Source organism: Natator depressus, chromosome 5 (genome assembly GCF_965152275.1).
Source record: "Natator depressus isolate rNatDep1 chromosome 5, rNatDep2.hap1, whole genome shotgun sequence".
Classification (NCBI taxonomy): Eukaryota; Metazoa; Chordata; order Testudines; family Cheloniidae; genus Natator; species Natator depressus.
The window spans coordinates 48,267,556-48,284,228 of NC_134238.1; the positions used below are offsets into that span (position 1 = coordinate 48,267,556).

Consider the following 16,673-nt stretch of genomic DNA (forward strand, 5'->3'; position numbering starts at 1 on the left):
ATTAAAGCAAGCAGAGGTGACCAGACAGTTAACAGATCTGTGTTTAAAAACAAAAAAAATTTACAAACTCACTTTTCAGAGAACAGCCATTAACTCTGCTGAATCTTTCTCAAACTCCACAGTACAGCCTAGCTTCCCTACAGTAATTATAGTGCTTGGTTAAGTGAAAATTGATACTGGGACAATTTTAGTAATAAAATAATTTTGCTATAATCCACTGGATGGGGTTGCTCCATGTATCTAATTTCTGAACACAAGACTTGACATTAATATCTAGTTTCCCCAAGTTATCTGCAAACCTTAGTTTTATTACAGACCAATAATATGGATTTCTATCAATCTGAGCCCAAAGCAATACCAGAGTGCAGAAGAAATTTTGATCAAACTCAGTTGGGTCAAAAGAAAAAAAAACACCTGAAACTCAACAGGTATTGTACTGGGCTACAACTATCAGGAAGCTTCACTGCTTAATCATGAGCATTTCAAACGTATGACAATCAACTCTAGAACTAAAACTTTAAGCAGCATTGTTCTGTGACATGGCAATTGAAAGATGCTTTGCAGAGAAGCAAAATCTTCTAGGAATATGATTATTCAACATTTAGGCCAGACTATTTCCCAATTAATACTTTTTTTCCCTAATAAAAGCCACACTAAACAAGTTTTCAATTTTACATCTTTTATTATATGCCAAAATTCACTAACGCCAGGTTTTTGCTTGTATACAAGTTATTCAGAAAATTAACTGTATAGGCAAAGATTTTGTTAGCAATTTGATTTTATACTAATTTTTAGGTTTGTTCAGTTCAAACAGGCTGCAAAGATAATGTTGTGTACGAGCAATAACAGAAAAGAGCTGCAATGTTCAAGGAGTTTCCAAATATTACAGATTTTAGACTATCAGATCAGTAAACATAATACAAAAAATTACAAATAAAAAGTCACAATATAAAATAGCAGCTCATGTAGCTTTTTTCAAGTTTTTAATTTTATTCAGAAAGTGACATTTAGTTCAGTTTGCCTCATTCTTTGAAGCTTCATCAAAATTTTCAACAAGATCTAGAAAGAAAGAAAAGTACACATTGAAACCAAAGCCTCAGTACCTTTTTCACCTTACCAAATATATCAATTCGGACAAGATTTTCTTAAAGTCAACATAATATTTTAATTATGAGATGTAATGGCTTTAGCATTTACAAACAATTTCTACATAAAAATATAAATGCCACATTAAGACAGGTGTAGATGAACCACTAGTATCTTATGAATCCTGTCTTCAACAACAACAAATGCCAGATAGAACACTTATCTGTGCTATAACACACTTGTATGGTGGGAAGTGGAGAGGGAAGGGGAGGGGAGGTTTCTTCCGTACCCTCGTGATGTGTATTAGGCCAATTCCTTGATGGACACACATTGATAGCATCATCATTTTTAGCCTAGCAACATTAAAAACTGCAGATACTATTATTCCTACAAAATAGCTAAAATACTGGATGAAGCTATAGGCCCATCTAGTCTCATACCCTGACAGCAGCCAGTACCAGATACTTCAGAGGAAGATGTAAAAAATTTCATAGTTGTCCACCATGGAATAACTTGCCCATAGGGAAGTTTAACAGTTAGTGGCTGACTAATCCCCTTACCATTTCTCCATCTCCCCCCCCCCCGCCCAATTCTATTTCATGTGTGTGATGTTCATTGTCAAACACCTAATCCTTTTTTTAATCCTACTAAATTCTTGGCCTCAATTCTACATTATGTATGTATTTTGTTGGACAGTAGGTCCTTTCACCTGTTTCTATTTTATGTTTGTTCTTACCTGGAACTTCATCATCATCATCCTCTCCAGTAGCAAGTGGTGCTTTTCCATCCACAGCTGTAATCACAAATAATGTAACGTTCATTTTAAATGCTAAGTTTATTTGTAAAAATCTCAAGTTACAAACTTAATTTTTTTGGAATAAAGCCAAAACTGAAGTTTGATGTTAACTTGAAATACATTTTCAGCAGGGGAAGTGGCTGTGATGCAAGTTTATTACATAATTGTGAAATAAGATCCAGCTAGGAGTATATATATTCTTTTGGCTATTTCATTATGTCTCATCAGAAGACAACCAGCACATCAAGGAAACAAGAGGACACATGCTACAACTATTTTACTGGTCAACTTATTACAGCAATGTAAGCTTATTTCAATCAACACTGCAAATTAAGTGCCTTGTATGAATAATCATTTTCATCTGCAAATTCAAATGCTGGGATTTTACTCAGATTAAAATAGCATCTTGATCTACTGATAATTCATTTCTTCTTGGTCTATCCCAGACTCTAAACAATAAGCTACAGAATGCCTAATTGCGCTTACCCTGGAGATCATAAAAGAAGGGAGTGTTTTTAAGGTATTCAGTCTTCCCAATTCAAATTTCTAGTAATGACCCCACCAATCAATCCTTCCCATGAAAAGTCTGGGACAGTGTGACTTTGCAGCAGATCTCTGAAGTCACTAAATCCTGGCTCTGGGGAACCAAAACAGTAGGTGGGAAGTAAATTCGAGCCCCTGCCTCCCAACCAAATACCAAGAACATCCTGCACCACAAGCCTTCTGCTATTTAAACCAGAAAGGAGGTTGTTTACTCAAGTACTCCACCCCAAGATGAGGGGAAAAACCCATTTGGGGCTTGACAGGTCAAAAAAAAAAAAAATCAATCTTAAATCAGTATTAAAAACAGGCTACTAAGGAGTCAAACTTCGTAGCTTACATCAGCTGAGCTTAGTCACACACAGAGGGGCTCCTTGCATCCACCCATTTCCAATCACAAGCTCCCTCTGTACCACACTCCCCCACCCCCTTATTTTTCAGCGACTCCCTGCAACTCACCCTAATCTCCCCCCTGCTAGGGTCTCTATGCCCCCTATTACCCACCCCCCTCATCCCACACCAGAGTCCCATATTCTGGCAGCTCTGTGCCCCTTGTTCACTCCTCCCCATTCTCCCCCTACGACAGGGGCTCTTGTGTACACTTCTATTTCTCCCTTCCCCACCTCCACTTATTCCAGCATCCCCCATTCTGCCCCCTTCCCCTCCACATACCAAATCCCCCATTCTGATCAGATGCAGCACTCAAAAAAGCTAGCACTCTACAGAGAGACTCCAACTGTAAGGCCTCCAAAAGCTTAGCCAATAAATTGGAGGAAATCAGCTATTTCAGTCATAAATTGAGCAGTTTTAATAAAACAGCATGAGCAATTCACTTTTCAACAATTACAGATTCCCAAATCCAATAAGCAATATTGCATGGTGGATTTTAAGCAACTGTTTATCAATTCAAAGTTGAAGTGTTTTACTGACTCAAAGTAACATTTTAAACTTTTTTAATATTAAAGAACTTTAAAGTTCTGGTGTATCCAAGATTAGCACTGGGTCATATAAAACAGTCAGGGTCCATTATAGTGTCAAGGGGTCCTTTTATTTTTGAGGATTTAGGAGTACAAGGAATCTTCCTGCTGCTGTCCTGAGGAAACCTAAAAGGATGACAGGAGGGACCTGAACTCCTGGCGAGACAGGAACAGGTTGCCCAGCTGCTAAAGATGTTCTGCAGATTCCTCTGGGCCATGGGGAAGCATAAAGAACCCTCTAGACCAGTGTTTCCCAAACTTAGGACACCGCTTGTTCAGGGAAAGCCCCTGGTGGGCCAGGACGGTTTGTTTACCTGCCGCATCCACAGGTTGAGCTGATCGCAGCTCCCACTGGCTGCGGTTCGCCACTGCGGGCCAATGGGGGCTGCGGGAAGCAGTGCGGGCCGAGGATCGGCCAAACCTGCAGACACAGCAGGTAAACAAACCAGCCCAGCCCGCCAGGGGCTTTCCCTGAACAAGCAGCGGCCCAAGTTTAGGGAACACTGCTCTAGACTATCAGAGGGGATTGAGCAACCTCCTCATCCACATCTGAACTAACAGCAGAAAACAGCAGGAGACCCACCACCCTCCCCTGTCCATAGGACAGACAATTACGCCTCCCCTACCCAGAAAAGGGCCATGTTGGAGGAGACTTGATATGTCTACACTGCAATTAGACACTCATGGCTGGCCTGTGCCAGCTGACCCAGGCTCACAGGGCTCGGGCTAAGGGGCTGTTTAACTGCAGTGTAGACGTTCAGTGTCAGGCTGCAGCCTGAACTCTAGGACCCTCCCCCCTTGCAGGGTCCCAGCGCCTGGGTTCCAGCCAGAGCACCTACACTGCAACTGAATAGCCCCTTAATCTGAACCCCTTAGCCCAAGTCAGTTGGCACGGGCCAGCCACAGGTTTTTAATTGCAGCGTACACAACACCCAAGCCATTCACTACCTGACCACAGATATAAAAGCAGCAGGTGAGGCCAGAGGACTGTACAAGCAACGTTCTCCCCCTGCCCCCAAACAAATGCCTTAGATTCTGAGGAGTGTGAACTGGAACAGGGAAAGCTTCAGCCAGGCTCACTATTGTTGGAAACTGGCTATCGTCCCAACTGCTTGCAAAGGCTTCATCCTCTGAAGGGGCGAGGATAAGCTTGGGCAGACAGTTTGCAATTCCCCTCCAGGGGTATTTCAAAAGTTCAGCCTGGAAGAGAAGAGCAAGACCAGGAAACCCCCATCTGCAGGCAGTGGGAGATGCCCAGTGACAGTAAAACTAGCCATATTCCGCCAATTCCCTCTCCTCCAAACCCTGCTCCGTAGCAGAAGCACCTTTCTAGGATGAGAGGACCCACCCTCATCTCTACTTACCTCCTCTTTACAATTCAGGCATATGGCATTGATGGTACCGATCTCAGCCCCTACCTGTGTTAATCCAAGACTACAGGGTGATGACTGCTTTTGCTGCTGGTGGGAGCTGTCTTGCTCCCCTTTTCTCATTTACCTAGGAATTTGGAGGTGGAAGCCTTGATAATCTCTCTCCATCCCCACACCAACTCTAGGAACTCCCTGATACAGCTTCATTGTCTCGCCAGGCAGACTTACCTTTGCTAAACCAGAGGGGGAGCATGACATCAGAGCTCCTTAGTGCCTCTAAATCCCCTCCTGAAATTCTGTGCAAGTGAACAGGGCCAGTTCAAGAGGAAAAACAAAGCCCAGGCTACTTTAAGAGATAAATGTAAATTAATAAGTTTTCCAGATAAAAATGTGCTAACCTATTTTAATAGATGTGTGCTCAAATTAAGCAAGCTGCCCTAGATGAGTAAAATACACACTAATTACTTTGCTTCCAATTTCTTGGTATTTGAGAAACTACATGCAGGTTAAGGGATATGTGCCAGTTTCTTATATTTCGCTATATATCATGTTGGAAACAAATCTGTGAACGGGATCCGAGAATTAAGTTTCTTTTTAGATTACATTTATTAGCATATGGGTGGAACATTGAATTTTTACTTCTGGAGTTCACTGCTGAGATACAAATAAACTGTATAAATCTGCTGAAAAAGTATGTTGAGGTTACAACTTACGTTGCTTGGGTAGAGCCTCTGCCAATCTCCTCAAGCTAGTCAGACTGTCCGCTCCAAGCTGGTTTAAGATGCTGGGAAGCATTTCCGTCAGCTGCTTTGTCTCAGCATGGCCTGTGATAGTGAAAGTGTTAGCAGCCAGAGATGCCTGAACTTTAGGGTTGTTGAAGTGGATGACTGTTCCCTGGTTGGTAAACATATTTACCTGCAAGAAAAAGTAAAATCATATTAAGACAGTCACATTTTGGACTACGATTTCATTTCAATAGAAAACTTGAACAACTAAGCCTTGTTCAAGCTCAAGACTTACTTGCAACATTTCTAACAGTTCAAGAGTATACTCAGAAGTAAATATAAACAAACTTCACAAAACTAGGTTTTTTTTTAGGGTTTTGGTTTTTTTAATAAAGCAGTTACCTCTTCAATACCAGAAATGTTGTTGACTCCCAGTTTCTTTAAGGAGAACTGAAGTTTCTTGTCATCTGCTGTAGCTGTTCTGTGGACAACCTTCTTCTTTCTGCGGGCAGTTCCCTTTGTGGAAAGAACATATGTTATATTACAGCAGTTCTCAAATTAAAGAACTCTTATTTCACACATTACTCACAGGGGATGATGATAGCATCAAGAAGGAAGAACTGGTAAATTTGACATCTGTCAACATCAAGGACTAAAGATTTCAAACAAACATCCCATCTTAGCACACTTTAAAGATTTGCCAAGTATACTTTATGGAGAGTATCAAATCTGCTTTCCAAGCAAACCATTTCTGGAAAGGAGAATGGAAACCTTTCTAGGTTTCTTAAATTATATCCAAACTGATACTTTTATAAACTTAAAATTAAAGGAAATTCTCCGTAATAAGATTTTAAATAAAGGAGGGTACAAGAATGATTTCCTCAAGTTATCAGGAATCAAAGACTACTCATCAAAAAGAAATGAGGCAATACTGTACAGAATCCCAAGAATAAGACACGCTACAGCATTACATAGGAATTTGTCACTCAAACACAGAGAAACTTTGCCCCAAGCAGATGTTACCTATGTCTGACAGAGATTGGGATCAGTCTTTTCTGATTTGGCAACTCATATTTTGCATGTCATTAAAGGTACTACTGAACTGAGTTCTAGGTCATACCCATTTACAAAGCAGAAGTCTCCAAGAGATGAGTTCTACCCTTGTTGAGGGCCAACTCCCCACAACCAAAGAGCCCTAGATTTGTGATTTGGTGCAGTTATTTGGCAGTGAAGAGTGCTCTTCTCCATGTCAAAGAGCAGCATTGCTACTTAATGGCTTCTACTATTTACAAGATTTCAGCATCCCCTGAACTAAAGAGTGCAAAAGCTCATGGCTCTATTAACCTCATTCCTTTTCCTCCCTGAGTCTGCTGTCCCAAACCCTGCTACTCCAGCTTCAGGCCAACCAGGTCGAAACAATAAGAAATGGTTTCACATCCATTTAGACATAGTTCCCTCAGACAGTACCGATCAGTGGGAATTGCTGTAAAGAAAAATTTGGGTGGACATTATGGGCTTTAATCCAATCGAAGCAAAAACCCCAGCCCCTTTTTTAAAGTTGTGTGTGGAGAAAGGCCCCTCAGGATAGGTAGGCTAGTATAGGAAGAACAGTAGTAGCCCCAATTAAGGTGAAACTCTACCACCAAACTGGAAAGGAATCTCAGCCTGAAATGCTTTGCCTGCCTAGAGCCTGAACCCAGCTCACTCAGCAATTTGAAAGTCACTGCAACCAGAACGGTGACCTTTCATGTAAGGAGTGATCCAAAAGGAGCTTTCATCAGCCTGTCAGGACTACATTAATATTTCAGAACAAAGGGCTTTTTAATAGGTCTAGAAAGTCATGCCTTGCATGAAACTGACAGTTTTTTTTGCAGGTGTCTGCAGAGACACCTGCCAACCTACCAATTCACAATAGGTTAGAATAGGTGTCAAATGCATTTGGATTGATTTAGGTCTTTATGCTAGAGTTGTCTGCCATCTGAAACTCAGTTAATTTCCATTAAGTGGATAGCAGCTGCTTTCATCTTTACAGAATTGAAGCCTGTAAAGATTACAGGTCTCGGACACTAAATCCACCCTGATCTTGCTGAGACATGCACAATTCCTGGGGTTCCACCTATGTACTAAAGATGAGTGGCTGCTGCAGACTATGTATGGAATACTGAGAAATACATCTGGCCAACCCTGCCCTAAAATTAAAAAAAAAAAAAAAAAAGAAAAAAAGGGTGAAGTGTCCTTGCTAAATGGCAATGACTACATTTTAGGCAAAAACTGCAAATTATAATAGTATCGTCAAGTGGCATAATAATCCTGAAACTCCACCCAAATGAATAGAAAGAAATTTTGCTAAAGCTAGATATGGAGCAATTCACTAACAAAGAAGTCTTACAAAACAGCCTTGAAAATTTTCTATACTAGGCACATTCTATTCTTTGCATGATTAGCAAAACTAAGTATCAGAGGGGTAGCCATGTTAGTCTGGATCTGTAAAAGCAGCAAACATCCGACGAAGCAGGTATTCACCCACGAAAGCTTATGCTCCAATACGTCCGTTAGTCTATAAGGTGCCACAGGACTCTCTATAGCAAAACTAAGTTTTCCCCATGAATAAAATAGTACTTATACCTAATGAGTGGACGAGTATTATTTCGCAATGCTGCAATAAAGTACTTCTGATAGTATTAGACACCATCAAATCCAGTGTATTTTAAAAATAGCAGATTCAGGTACTACCTCTGCTCCAATTCTCCCATGCCAATTTGAGACTGAACTATAGCATCTCTAACATATTAAACTCCACTGTTTTCAGTTATATTCACAAAGCAGCTAGTATGCCTACAAACACACCCAGTTTTGTTGCTTATCAACACTACAATGAGCAAGTTATAATCTGGAACAAACTAGGTGTGCACATGTACGTGACTAGAATAAAAACGTCTATAGCCAGCATTGTCATAGCAGGTTTATCTAGACTAGGTATGTAACCACACACAAGCCGCATTAACATGAGGCAGCAATTTGTGGCTGAAAGCATTTCTACATGCTTTATAAACCAGATTTATGTAATGACTGTGCTACTTAAATGCTTTCATGCAGAAAAATCATGTTTAGTTCACTATAATCTGCATTTAGAGAGAGACCACAATCTGAATTTTTTTATTTCTTGGTTCTGCAGCAATTTTATAGCCCCCTTCCTTCAAAACAAAAAACCACAAGACAAAGTTTGCCTTTAAAGAAAACTCTACAGATCTGTTCCCTCAAGGGTGGGTACAGCAGAGAGTCTTCAACAGGTTCCCTCCACCACTTCTCGTTTTCATACTATGTGCGCACAAGAACTGCATATCTCAGCAAAGGTAATATGCAGTAGTTTTTTCTTGAAAAATTCCCTTAACATTACTGAAATGATTTAAAATAAACCAAGCTTAAGTAGTTAACAGCTATACATAAAGGCCTATTTCAAAGGCTAATTGAAAGGTTTTCATCCAGTCAACACATGAATTCAGAAACCATTTCCCCTGCAAGAGTTGATGACATCACTAACATCTAAACAAGGCACTAGTTCTGGTACTGGTGGTATCAGTTCTCGCAGTAAGACACAGAACCAAAGTAGCTTACCTATTCAATACAACTGATACGGGACACATATTATGCTCAAATAAATTGGTTAGTCTCTAAGGTGCCACAAGTACTCCTTTTCTTTTTGCGAATACAGAAAAACCTAGTCAGTCAGAAAACTCAACCATACATATGGGCAATTAATCTTGTTGGGAACAAAATATGGTATCTAGTTTCATAAATGTAATTTTGGTTTATTTTTATGAAAACCCCAATGCCTAAACTGAATGAATATTTTATTTATTTATATATATATTTTTACACACACACATATATATATATATATATATATATATATATATATATATATATATAACCCCAATGCCTAAACTGAATGCTGGTAGCAGGAGAGTGAGTTTCAGGGGGGAGGGGTGGGGAGGGGAGGAGTGTGAGAAAACCTGTATTTGTGCTGGAAATGGCCCAACTTGATCATCATACACATTGTAAGGAGAGTGATCACTTTAGATAAGCTATTACCAGCAGGAGAGTGGGGTGGGAGGAGGTATTGTTTCATGGTCTCTGTGTATAATGTCTTCTGCAGTTTCCACAGTATGCATCCGATGAAGTGAGCTGTAGCTCACGAAAGCTCATGCTCAAATAAATTGGTTAGTCTCTAAGGTGCCACAAGTACTCCTTTTCATATTACTAGTAGAAACAGTACAGAAACATCCATACCTCGCCAAGATAAAACAGTAAGTTTAGATAGATTTAAAGTTCCATGTACGCTTTGGGCCCATCTGCATGGAGCAGCTGCGCCTTACCTTTCCCCCAATGCGCACTTGAGCCTGGAGTTTGGCTAGTTTTTCTTGATTCATGATTGTTTCTTTCATCTAAAAAGGAAGGACAGTAGACACTATGGACACGGCTCTGCTCGCTGGGGAGGTCAGCCCCGCGGCGGGCAGCGTCTGCAATGCAGCGGAGGCCCCGGCCATCTCCGGGGCAAGGGGAGGCCTCCCTTGCCCCCCCTCCACCCCAGACTTCGTACCGGGGCGAGCAGTCAGGGAGCAAGGCCGCTCGGCGGACACCAGCCGCATCCCGGCGACGGGATGGGGAAGCAGGAGGCGAAACCAGGCAGCGGATTCAAGGGCTCGAGGCCTCTCTCTGGAGAGGGGGGAGAATTTACTCAGCCCCGAGTAACTCCCACAGCCGCATCCCGGCCCTTCCCCAGCAGCAGGGCCGCGCCCGCGCCGCGGCTTATCGCGCCGCAACTACAGGGCCCCGCGCGGCCTAACCCACCGGTGTCTCCCCCGACTCACATGCCCGGGCCTGGCGGCGCTCCACCGAGTACCCTCCCCAGGAACCCCGCTCCCCCAGCGGGCCGCAGGCCCCTTTGTACCTTCCCGGGTGGAAGCGGCACTATCCTGGCAGGGCAGGGAGCGCGGATCGGAGCGCACACACGCGGAGGGGTGCAAGATGGTGGCCGGAAGGAAGGAGCTGGGGGTGGGCGGGGCGACGCGACGCGTCGACTACACCTAACGTCGCGCGCGCGCTCCTCTTACCTCAGCCGTCAGCCCAGGAGCTCGGCGGGTGCTCCCCGCGCCAGGGGAGGGTGACACCGCGGGCGTGAGCCCCTCCAATGGGGCCTCGGGCCAGCCAGCGCGGAGACCGTCACACAGGTGGGGCGGGTGGAGCCTGGGCCTCTTGCAGGGGGCCCGAAAGCAGCTGGGGTTGGGGCCTAGAGAGCGTCCCCCTCACAGCCCCAGAGATGGCGCGGGGTGCTGGACTAAGCGTCCTGAGAAACCCTTTCTCTGCTGGGCACCTTTGTCAGGTGCCTGCCGTCGCCGGCGCGGCCGCCGCGGCGCGAAACTAGGGCGCCTTTGGTCTGAGTTTTGCCTTCCCAGCTGCTGGAATCGGGATTGCAGGAGAACGGCGGCTCTGTCTCTGGGCACGCGCGTGGGCTTCCTTCTGCATCTCCCTAAACCCTGCTCTTCTCTCTGCTAGAATACAGCTAAACTCTGGCCGTGCCTTCCTAGTTACATCGCTAAAACCTTGTTGTTGTCTTCATCACTTCTTGCCTGTATTACTGTAACCTCTATTCCTCTGGCCTCTGTGCGTGTTATTTTCTAATCTCATAGAATCATAGAATATCAGGGTTGGAAGGGACCCCAGAAGGTCATCTAGTCCAACCCCCTGCTCGAAGCAGGACCAATTCCCAGTTAAATCATCCCAGCCAGGGCTTTGTCAAGCCTGACCTTAAAAACCTCTAAGGAAGGAGATTCTACCACCTCCCTAGGTAACGCATTCCAGTGTTTCACCACCCTCTTAGTGAAAAAGTTTTTCCTAATATCCAATCTAAACCTCCCCCATTGCAACTTGAGACCATTACTCCTCGTTCTGTCATCTGCTACCATTGCGAACAGTCTAGAGCCATCCTCTTTGGAACCCCCTTTCAGGTAGTTGAAAGCAGCTAACAAATCCCCCCTCATTCTTCTCTTCTGCAGACTAAACAATCCCAGCTCCCTCAGCCTCTCTTCATAAGTCATGTGCTCTAGACCCCTAATCATTTTTGTTGCCCTTCGCTGGACTCTCTCCAATTTATCCACATCCTTCTTGTAGTGTGGGGCCCAAAACTGGACACAGTACTCCAGATGAGGCCTCACCAGTGTCGAATAGAGGGGAACGATCACATCCCTCGATCTGCTCGCTATGCCCCTACTTATACATCCCAAAATGCCATTGGCCTTCTTGGCAACAAGGGCACACTGTTGACTCATATCCAGCTTCTCGTCCACTGTCACCCCTAGGTCCTTTTCCGCAGAACTGCTGCCTAGCCATTCGGTCCCTAGTCTGTAGCGGTGCATTGGATTCTTCCATCCTAAGTGCAGGACCCTGCACTTATCCTTATTGAACCTCATCAGATTTCTTTTGGCCCAATCCTCCAATTTGTCTAGGTCCTTCTGTATCCTATCCCTCCCCTCCAGCGTATCTACCACTCCTCCCAGTTTAGTATCATCTGCAAATTTGCTGAGAGTGCAATCCACACCATCCTCCAGATCATTTATGAAGATATTGAACAAAACCGGCCCCAGGACCGACCCCTGGGGCACTCCACTTGACACCAGCTGCCAACTAGACATGGAGCCATTTATCACTACCCGTTGAGCCCGACAATCTAGCCAGCTTTCTACCCACCTTATAGTGCATTCATCTAGCCCATACTTCCTTAACTTGCTGACAAGAATACTGTGGGAGACCGTGTCAAAAGCTTTGCTAAAGTCAAGAAACAATACATCCACTGCTTTCCCTTCATCCACAGAACCAGTAATCTCATCATAAAAGGCGATTAGATTAGTCAGGCATGACCTTCCCTTGGTGAATCCATGCTGACTGTTCCTGATCACTTTCCTCTCATGTAAGTGCTTCAGGATTGATTCTTTGAGGACCTGCTCCATGATTTTTCCAGGGACTGAGGTGAGGCTGACTGGCCTGTAGTTCCCAGGATCCTCCTCCTTCCCTTTTTTAAAGATTGGCACTACATTAGCCTTTTTCCAGTCATCCGGGACTTCCCCCGTTCGCCACGAGTTTTCAAAGATAATGGCCAAGGGCTCTGCAATCACAGCCGCCAATTCCTTCAGCACTCTCGGATGTAACTCGTCCGGCCCCATGGACTTGTGCACGTCCAGCTTTTCTAAATAGTCCCTAACCACCTCTATCTCCACAGAGGGCTGGCCATCTCTTCCCCATTCTGTGATGCCCAGCGCAGCAGTCTGGGAGCTGACCTTGTTAGTGAAAACAGAGGCAAAAAAAGCATTGAGTACATTAGCTTTTTCCACATCCTCTGTCACTAGGTTGCCTCCCTCATTCAGTAAGGGGCCCACACTTTCCTTGGCTTTCTTCTTGTTGCCAACATACCTGAAGAAACCCTTCTTGTTACTCTTGACATCTCTTGCTAGCTGCAGCTCCAGGTGCGATTTGGCCCTCCTTATATCTTTCCTACATGCCCGAGCAATATTTTTATACTCTTCCCTGGTCATATGTCCAACCTTCCACTTCTTGTAAGCTTCTTTTTTATGTTTAAGATCCGCTAGGATTTCACCATTAAGCCAAGCTGGTCGCTTGCCATGTTTACTATTCTTTCGACTCATCGGGATGGTTTGTCCCTGTAACCTCAACAGGGATTCCTTGAAATACAGCCAGCTCTCCTGGACTCCCTTCCCCTTCATGATAGTCCCCCAGGGGATCCTACCCATCCGTTCCCTGAGGGAGTCGAAGTCTGCTTTCCTGAAGTCCAGGGTCCGTATCCTGCTGCTTACCTTTCTTCCCTGCGTCAGGATCCTGAACTCAACCAACTCATGGTCACTGCCTCCCAGATTCCCATCCACTTTTGCTTCCCCCACTAATTCTACCCGGTTTGTGAGCAGCAGGTCAAGAAAAGCGCCCCCCCTAGTTGGCTCCCCTAGCACTTGCGCCAGGAAATTGTCCCCTACGCTTTCCAAAAACTTCCTGGATTGTCTATGCACCGCTGTATTGCTCTCCCAGCAGATATCAGGAAAATTAAAGTCACCCATGAGAATCAGGGCATGCGATCTAGTAGCTTCCGTGAGTTGCCGGAAGAAAGCCTCATCCACCTCATCCCCCTGGTCCGGTGGTCTATAGCAGACTCCCACCACTACATCACTCTTGTTGCACACACTTCTAAACTTAATCCAGAGACACTCAGGTTTTTCCACAGTTTCGTACCGGAGCTCTGAGCAGTCATACTGCTCCCTTACATACAGTGCTACTCCCCCACCTTTTCTGCCCTGCCTGTCCTTCCTGAACAGTTTATAACCATCCATGACTGTACTCCAGTCATGTGAGTTATCCCACCAAGTCTCTGTTATTCCAATCACGTCATAGTTCCTTGACATCACCAGGACCTCCAGTTCTCCCTGCTTGTTTCCAAGGCTTTGTGCATTTGTATATAAGCACTTGAGATAACCTGTTGATCGCCCCTCATTCCCAGTATCTCTTTCATTTTATCCCCAGATACCACTGCTAAAATCATTCTCCTCCAACCTTCCTTCTATCAAATCATCCTTCCCTTCACTCTCTTAATTGCCTGCCTGTATTTCACAGTATATAATTCAGGCTCCTTGGATTTTCTTTCAAGGTCCTATATAATCTCAATCCTGCCTACATCTCTGTTCTTATCTTCTGTTACTCTTCCCCTTTCTATCTTACTCCTCTCACATCAAGACTTACTTTGGCTTCACACCTTCTTTCATGTTATACCCTACACTTAGAACAGTTTCCCGTCTAACAAACCCTCTGTGGTCATCTCCAATAATCTTCCCTACATTAGTGTTTTCATCAATGATTCTTCACACCCTCCTTTACCTGGACTGTTGCCCTGCATTTTGGTATTGTCTGAACTGGATCTTGATCCTGCAAATGATTATACACAAAACTCCACACTGAGAACACTTATGTGTGGAATGGGACACCCAAATACCCCAAAAATCTGTTTCAATACCGGAAAGAGCAAACACATTGCACACTTTAGTTGTCACCTACATACTAGAACCCATACAGGTATCATCAAACAAATACAACCCATGCCTGATGGGGACCACATCCTGAAAGAAATCTTTCCCAAACCACCTCTTCTGTCCTTCAAACAACCCCCCGGCCTTTCTAAACTCATCAGAAGCAAGCTCCCTACAGACTGGGACACACCAACTCAGATCAACACCAGAACACTAACTCAACACAACTGCCAGAACAACAGATGTAAAACCTGAAAATACATCTCCACTGCTACATTGATCACTACTTCAAAATACCACCTTTTAAGATCCATGGGTCCTACACATGCCTATTACAACATGTGGTGTAGCTCATCCAGTTCATCGAATGCCTCAGCAACAACTATGTGGGTGAAACAAGACAAGCACTATGGTCTTGAATGAACTCACACAGAAAAATTATAAAAGACAAAAACACTTTGTCACCTGTGGGCAAACACTTTTCACAAAGTGATCACTGTATATCTGACCTCTCAGTCCTCATCCTCAAAGGAAACCTGCACAACACCTTTGAAAGGTGAGCCTGGAAACTTAAATTCATAACGCTGCTGGACGCTAAACACCATGGACTTAGCAGAGACACTGGTTTTATGGCTCATTACAACAACTTGTAATACACCTTGCTGCCTACTAACCCTTCGTTGTCCTATTACTTCAAAGGTATTAATTGACCGCTTCATTTTAAGTGGTCTCCTACCACATGTATGAATTTAAGGTTAACAATCTGTCCTACCTTGTATTTAGCTTGGACACTCTAGTTTCCTTCTCCAGACCTGAAGAAGAGCTCAGTGAATCATCTCAAAAGCTTATCCCTTCCTCCAGAAAACGTTGGTTCAATAAAAGATATGACCTCATCCACCCTGTCTCTCTCCTATGCACAGTTATTCAGGTGTGTAAATGTTTGCAGGATCAGGGCCTTATGTTGTAAATTCTTCGTGGTAGGGACCATTTCTTAGTCTAAGGCCCAATCCTGCAAAGACTTAGACCAGGTCTACATTATAAACTTACATCAGCATAATGCCACTCAGGGGTGTGAAAAATCCACACCCCCTGAGCAAAGCAGTTATACCAGCCTAACCCCCAGTGTTGACAGTGCTATGTCCACAAAAGAGCTTCTTCCGTCAACATAACTACCAGCTCTCATGGAAATGGATTAACTATGCCAACAGAAGAAGCTTTCCAGTCAGCGTAGTACTGTCTTCACTAAAGCACTACAGAAGCACAGTGGCACTAGTGCTGCTTCGCTGCTGCAGCTTTTTAAGTGTAGACCTGCCCTTAGCAATGAGCTTGACTTTGCTCACTGTGAGGAAGCAAGTGGGACAGCTCACATGATTGACTGGGACTCACATGATTGACTTCAATGGGACTAATCACCATGCATAAAAGTAAGCACATACATAAGCCTTTGCAGAATCTGGGCCTACGTTTTGTAAAGTTCAGTGTATGTTTCTGGCGCTATATACATTAATAATATTACAACATTAACTTGTCCTGTAACTTTGATACCTTTTTGGTGACTTATTCACTAGGAATTTCATGAATAAATTACAGTTTTTATTTGTTGTTATAACAAGACATGTTTTAAAAGGACACTGTAAAAAAAACTTAGCCCCAAAATGTAGATTTTTGTTTTAACAAATCTACAGAAAAGTAATATGAATATAAAATTATGGAATCAATTTTAAAAAATGAGAATTTTTTTTGTTTTACACTTAAGTATTTCCCTCCAGTACTCAGGACCAATCAGAGGGAGGGCCGAGAGGGCCATTTGGCCTGGACCTCAAGCTCAAAGGGGGCCTCAAATTTAGACACTTGTTAATTTTTTGGCATTTGATAAGTTTCGCAACTTGTTTTTATGCGCATCCCAGACAGACCAAAATGTGACACACTCTCTCAGCTTAGAGCTGAAAATTTAAGCAAATAAGAGATGCGATTTGGTAAAACACATAATTTTTTTGTTAACTGACATAGATTTTGTCTATTAAAGAGTTTAAAATGTTCATAAATATTAATAAAAATATGTCGGTTCTGATGGCATAAGATTAGACCATGATGAA

The 16,673-nt window shown here is 43.5% G+C and overlaps 1 protein-coding gene across 1 annotated transcript; it reads right to left on the bottom strand.

Moving 5' to 3' along the window:
- Positions 1–662: 662 nt before the first annotated feature.
- On the bottom strand, positions 663–10,573 carry BTF3 (basic transcription factor 3). The gene is made up of 6 exons (XM_074953981.1): positions 10,446–10,573; positions 9,871–9,939; positions 5,897–6,010; positions 5,483–5,684; positions 1,823–1,879; positions 663–1,059 (listed from the first exon to the last, which is right to left on the bottom strand). The coding sequence occupies exons 2-6, from the start codon at positions 9,937–9,939 to the stop codon at positions 1,013–1,015; spliced, it is 489 nt and encodes a 162-aa protein (XP_074810082.1). The 5' UTR covers positions 10,446–10,573; the 3' UTR covers positions 663–1,012.
- Between the last annotated feature and the right edge of the window lie 6,100 nt (positions 10,574–16,673).